A 6,431-nucleotide genomic window follows, 5' to 3' on the forward strand; every position below is an offset into this window, starting at 1 on the left:
ATTGACTGAAGTTAGAGGAAGAGGGAATAAAACATAATCGTCTCACAAGTCTAGTTTTTCACTCTGTTCTAAAGATCATTATCTACTGAACAGAGAGAAAGTTCAATTTTTTCCCCACGGGTTCCCTCGGAGCTTTCTCCTGAACCTGATGAGAGCCAGGCCTGTATTCTATGCAGTGACGGTACCTCTCGGCACAGGAAATTCCCTCTGGATCGGACATCTGGCTGCTTACTGCCTCAGACTTATTCACAGGACATCTGGGTGTGTGTGTGTATATGTGTGTGTTTCCCTCAGAACCAGAGGCCCTTACATGCATTGTTGGTTTTGTATAATAGAACTACTTTAAAAAAAAAAGTAATAATAATAAAAAGGCAAACTTATTCTGTTTAGTGCAAAGAATGTGCCCTCATGATGATACACTTACGCTGGTGGTTAAAGAAATAATCTGAGGGCTTCCCTGGTGGTGCAGTGGTTGAGAGTCTGCCTGCCGATACAGGGGACACGGGTTCGTGCCCCGGTCCGGGAGGATCCCGCATGCCGCGGAGCGGCTGGGCCCGTGAGCCATGGCCGCTGAGCCTGTGTGTCCGGAGCCTGTGCTCCGCAACGGGAGAAGCCACAGCAGTGAGGGGCCCGCGTACCGCAAAAAAAAACCAAAAACAAAAACAAAACATGATTTGAGTTTTGAGAGTAATCCCTTGCAAGAACTCAATTATTAGTTGTGAGGGTCTTAATTTTAATGTGAGGCCTCCACGTAGAGGGTGCTACCAGGACACCTAGCCTGTATTTTTCCTAAGTACATTGCATGAGCAGTCTTATTAGAGACAGGCAGGATGAGGTATTAGGGGGACTGTTAGAAATGCTCTTAGTATTTGAGGGGTTGGGACAGTGAAACATGGAGATGCTCGTTTTCATTCTGGCCCCTTAGTTCTGGAGACTCTGCTATTTCCCATTTTTGAGGATTCTTCCTCGATGTCTCCTTTATGTTTCGAGGCCTTTCTGTTTTTTCCTACCCTCGTGACCGCTACTGCAAAGAGCCTTTTAGGTGATCGCCTCACCCGCTCCCCACTGCCTGTTCATCCCATGCTCCCGCCCTCCCAGAGCAGAGCCTTCATCCTCCATTCCCAGCTCTAAAGAGCCCTCACATGGCCCACGGCCTCCAGGACAGAGTCCACAATCTCGGCCTGTGACGAGCCGCCTTTCCCTGTCTCACCTTCCACTTTTCTCCTCCTAGGCCCTCTGTTACAGCCGAACCCAGGGATTCATCTCTGAATGTGCCTGCATAATTCCACTCCTCTCTCTCTCTTTTTTTCCCCCTTTCTTTTTAATGTCTTTGTGCTCCTGGGTTAGTACTCAATTAGCTGAAATTCCTTGATGATATTAATGAATCACACGTGAGGGTGTCCCTTTCCTTGTAGGATGATATCCATCTCATTGAATTTTGTCAATGTAATTAGAGAAAACTTTTATCTCAACATTTTCATTTGTATTTATTTAATGAAATTGTGTCTTTTCAAATGCTTATTGGTCACCTGCCTTTTTCTTGTGAATTATTGTTTCATTCCACACCTCTCTTTACTCCCAAAGTTCCCCTCTGGACTGGACTCATCTCCATGCCACCTCTTCCGGGAAATCCTCCCCCATCTATTTCCCCAAGCTAGATGCAATTTTTACTTCCTCTCAACCACCATCATTCATCGGTTTAGATGTGATATATTTATTTCAAATTATATTAGGGACCACATTGTATTCATCTCTGTGTCTACGGGTGGACGAAGAAATAGACGTAATGACGATTTCTAGTCCCAAAGCTAAACATCACTCCCTGAAGAACGAATGAGCCTCAAAGAGTTTTTTAAAAACCACAGCAGGAGCTCAGGTGATGTCTGCAGGTCTGCTGAGGCCCAGGGCTACCTTCCCAAGGGAGCACAGCCAGCACTGTACACAGACACTCCCTCCAACCACCTGCCCTCGGGGATTCATCCACCCTGAGCTTAGAACTCCACCCAAGCCACAGTTCCCACCCGACAGAGAATCAAAATGTACGTGAGGTGACAAAAGACTCAAGTCCTGAAGAGACCAATTTCTTCCCCAGAGTATGTTTCTAAGGAGGAAGAAAAAGAAGAAAAAGGCTATCTGTTGCAGAGGCTGTAAGTTAAATTCTCTTTCCCCAAATACATTTTTCTGAAAGTCACCAAACTCTTTCAGAACCAACCTCTAAAGAGTGACATTAATAAAGAACGACACTGATGCAACATTTAACTGTGGCTTCCAAACTCAGTTACCAACTACTTCATATACTTGACTGACTCATTAAAAAAAAAGAAAGATGTAGAGAGACAGTCTGGTATGGCGCAGTGGGGTTCTGGAGGTCCAAGCCTGTCTCCCACCTGGCTGAATGTCCTCAGATTAGTTCTTAACTTCTCTAAGCCTCAGTTCCCTCCTTTGTAAAATTAGGATAATATTACTAGTCATGTGATAAGACTGAATGGATAATGTGTGTGTGAAACACTTAGCACGGAGCCTGCACACGTAAGGACTAAACAATTACAGCAATGATAATTTCAGCTAAGACAAACTACCGAGAGCACAGGCTCTGTAAGTGGAGAGAGGTAGGTTAGTTGGTACTTCAACACCAAGATATTCAGACTGGCCTTTTACCAGTCCCCCAGGCATGTGTTAGATGTTAAGTAAAGACTATTACAGACAGCACTTAAAAGTCCAAGAATGGCTAAAGAAAAGCCTACTTTTACACATGCAAGCTCTAGACACTGTGAGTCTGAGCCTTGGGTGCATCTAAGGACTTTTTAACTTTCTGTGTTACTCTAGTTGTTTACTGTTAGGTACAACTGAGTCACCATGTGTCCCAGATTGCCCCAGACATTCAAGGTTTAAGCCAGCTGTCCCAGCATAAGTATTAAACAGTGACCCTTCTCAAGTATGTTCTGGTTTTGGACAATAATGCATATGGTCACCCTATATAACAGAACCTTCCTTGCTTACATGAAGAAATTTCTCTGCTTTCACCCACTGAGCAATCTCAAAAACAACATCGGTGCATTTCTAAAGCTGCTTGTTCACATTCTGCAAGGAGCCTGGGACCGTGGACAACTGGGCCTTGTGTTTCCAAACAGCTTCAAAGGGGAAGATGGGTTAACCTCGGGAGCGCTGCCTGTGATCAAGGGTTTGCATTAAATTTTTATGAGTAAAAGTAAACTTTGAAGAATGAGAGCCAGTCCTAACAATTTGAGAAGAGCATTTTTCAATTATCTTTCGTAATATGAAGGCACACGTAGTCAATAATTTACATTTAAAGAAGGCTTCCAACTAACATCTTTGGGCCCCAGTAAGTCCCAGCATTGGCTTTACTCATTGGAGATAAACAGTTCAGGACACTATGAAATTAAAACACCACCATCAACACTCCTTGAAGCTGGATAAAGAAATAAGAAGTTTCAATAGTTACATTAAGACAGCTAGCTTTTATAGAATTCAGAAATATTATTCTACTTAATCTCTCCTTAAGACCTTGGGACTACAAAAGGAGTCAATTATGTTGACATAAAAACTGATTTGTTTTTCTCCCAAAGTAGCAATAAGTATGCATCCTCATGCATCTGTAAGGGTCGCCACTTTGTCTTTCTTTACCACTTCTGAGAGCTTGTTTATACAAATTAGATAGAAACCATATTCAACCAAAAGCTTAAAAAATATTTACCTAGATATCTGGTTAAAATATTCCGGAATAATATCACGCAACACTGCAAAACATGACGACGTACTGTGTACGGCAGAATCAAATAAATAAATACGCTAAAGAGTATTTTCCAGTATTCACTGTTACAAAATCATAACATCTCCTGATACAAACAACTAGATTGTATAACGTCCCCACCTCGCTTTTTAGAACCAGCAAAAAAAAAAAAAAAAAGGTGGAGAAACTCAGCAAAACAAAGTGGCGAGAAAAGTCGGGGGAGGGGCGCTGGAAGCGAAGGGGCGGAGAAACACGACACCAAGGCGGTGATATCACCCACAGCCAACTGCATGGAATTCAGAAAGTTAAGTGTCACCCAGCAATTTCAGTCCGGGCTCGCGGCGCGCCTGCACAGCGTGGCGGCGGCGGCACCCGCCTGGGAAGCAGGAAGGGGGAAGGGCGGTTTGACTGAGTTCGCTCGGGGGCAGCAGAGGCCAGGGCCACCCGCCTCCCCGCCGGCGTGCGTTCAAGCCCCGGGTCGGGAGCGTTGTCCATGGCTCTGCAATGATTTCATCGTTTCAGAGAAGCGACCGCCCGGACCGCGGCTGCCACGTGCCTCGTCCGGCCCCGTGCGCTGCGCCGGGGGACGGACCCGGACGCGGCCGCGGTCACCGCGGGTTGCAGCGGCGAGCGGAAGGAAAGGGCTGGCGCCCGGAGAGGGGCTCGGGCTTGCCAAAAACGGGCGGGGGGATTGCTCCACGGAGACGGCCGGCCGCGGGGGGCTGAACTCCTGCGCACCGCCACCTCCCATCCCCGAAAGGGGGAAGGCCGGAGTGCCCGGCAGGTTTCGCAACTCCGAAGGCGGATGCAGGCGGTGACCGGGCGGGATGGAGCAGCAGCGCTCGCCCGGAGACCCCGGCCCAGCCGAGACCCGTTCCCGGCCTGCGCCCCGCCGCGCAGTGCGCGCTCCCAGTGGCGTGGCCGTGGCGGTCCGGCCCCTGCCCAAGCAGCGGGCCACCCGCGTAGGGGACAGTGGCGGCCGCGGGGCCCGGCGCCGCGCAGGTCGCAGCCCGCCACTCCTTCCGCGTTCCGTGCCCTCGGCGCCTCCTCCCCGGGCCCCAGAGAAATGCCTGTACCTTCCACAGCCTCCTCCACCATCTCGTCGTCGCTATCCATGGCGGCTGGGGACCCTGCCCAGCTCGGAGCCGCGCGGCTGCCTCCCGTCCCTCCGGGTGCTCCCGGCGGCTGAGCGAGCGCTGGGGCTGAACCCTGCGAGTTTGGAGGAGGAGGAAGAGGAGGAGCAGTCGGGGCTGGCTCGCACTGCCTCCCCCTAGAGCCCTTTCAATTCCTTGGCCTTAAGCCGCTCCCGCAGCAGCCGTCCCTCCTCCTTCGCCCACTTGCCCCTCGCTTCCGAGGCTCCGGGGTGCCGCCGTGGCCGCCGCCGCCGCTGCAACTTTCTCCTGTAATACCCCCTCTTTGTTATCGAGCAGCTGATCCGCTGACATCACCCAGCGCCGGTGCGCTCCCTCCCTCGCTGATTGACAGTTCCCCGTCCCTTCCCAGAAGTGAGGCTCCTTAAAACGAAAGACGCTCGGGGTCCGCGCTGACGCTACGCCCCAGCCCACCAGCCCCCGGGCCCATCAGGGTTTATCTTCTGCTTCTGCGAGGCTTGGTGCGCTCCGAGCGCCAAGCCTGGTCCTGGGCGCCGCGGGCTCCTCGCGGGCACTTGGGACCTCTGGGTATCCGCCCTCTGGGGCTCAGAACTCCGACCTCCAACTGTGCCGGGGACCACTTGGAAGTCCGCGTGCAGTGCCCGCCAGTCCCCCCTCGGGACAGCCTCCAAAGAGCAAGGCAAGCTAAGGCAGCGTTCCTAAAGCTCCAGCGCCTCAACTTCCTCTCGCCCTCGCCCCCACTTCACCCCGTTTGCCACCCGGAGCTGCACGAGTGCGGCACGCACTGGAGAGCAGGTGTCTCCGCGTTGCCGCATCACATCCGCGAGCAGGTTTCCCAAACTCAAGGGGGTGACATCCAGCCCAGATGCGGGCCTGCGGCTCCCACCCGTGCGCGCTGCGTCCCCACCCTCCTCGGGACCGTCAGGCGTCTCGGGTGATTCAGAAATTCAGCAGATCCAAATGGCAGCGGGCTCTTTATCAGGCAGGAAACAAGCGGCGCGGAAGGCCTGGCAGTTCCCTCCTCGCGCTTGTGGTAAAAGAAAAGGAGCCACCGAGCGGAGCTACTGAGGAGGGACCCTCCGTCTGGCACGCCTCCCCCCCTGTACGTGTGATGTCCCCAGCCGTCTCCCTGTTTCTCCAAGTGCCAACCTTCCACAGATTCGGGCTCTTTAAGCGGAGAACATCACGGGGCACCCGCTTCGCAGCCCCGCCACTTAGCGTCATTATGGCGTTGCCTCTTACAGGTGGCGGCAAAGGGCGGCTGTAAATAGCTGGTTAAATGGATGCAAATGTACACAATGTGCCGTGGAATTACCGGGTGCCGCTTTGGGTGCCTGCCAAGAACAGCTACTGCACGGAGGGGGCGGGGGGAGGATAGGAGAGAGCCGAGAAAGTTGTTCCATTTTGTTTTCCGAACCACGAATGAGACTTTGTGGATTTCAAAGTACTTCCAGTACCCGGGAGACCATGCCTTGCTTTTGACTTTGTGCTTAAATGCCAGGTATTTTTATCGAGTATTGTGAGTTTCTTATTAAATTCAGTTTTTCCTCTGCGAAAAAAGAGAACAA

General features: G+C 51.4%; 1 protein-coding gene across 5 annotated transcripts in view; it reads right to left on the reverse strand.

Moving 5' to 3' along the window:
• The window catches only part of SETD7 (SET domain containing 7, histone lysine methyltransferase), a 53,316-nt gene extending 47,221 nt beyond the window's left edge, over positions 1-6,095 (reverse strand). For 3 of the 5 annotated variants that reach the window (XM_049708974.1, XM_049708973.1, XM_049708971.1), the window contains exons 1-2: positions 6,013-6,095; positions 4,828-4,960 (exon numbers count right to left, since the gene is read on the reverse strand). In XM_049708974.1, coding sequence (XP_049564931.1) covers positions 4,828-4,960; positions 6,013-6,087 — 208 coding nt within the window. In that variant the 5' untranslated portion in view covers positions 6,088-6,095. The other 2 variants (XM_004263579.3, XM_049708972.1) reach the window with 2 other exon arrangements.
• Positions 6,096-6,431: the final 336 nt, after the last annotated feature.

This window comes from Orcinus orca, chromosome 4 (genome assembly GCF_937001465.1).
Source record: "Orcinus orca chromosome 4, mOrcOrc1.1, whole genome shotgun sequence".
Classification (NCBI taxonomy): Eukaryota; Metazoa; Chordata; class Mammalia; order Artiodactyla; family Delphinidae; genus Orcinus; species Orcinus orca.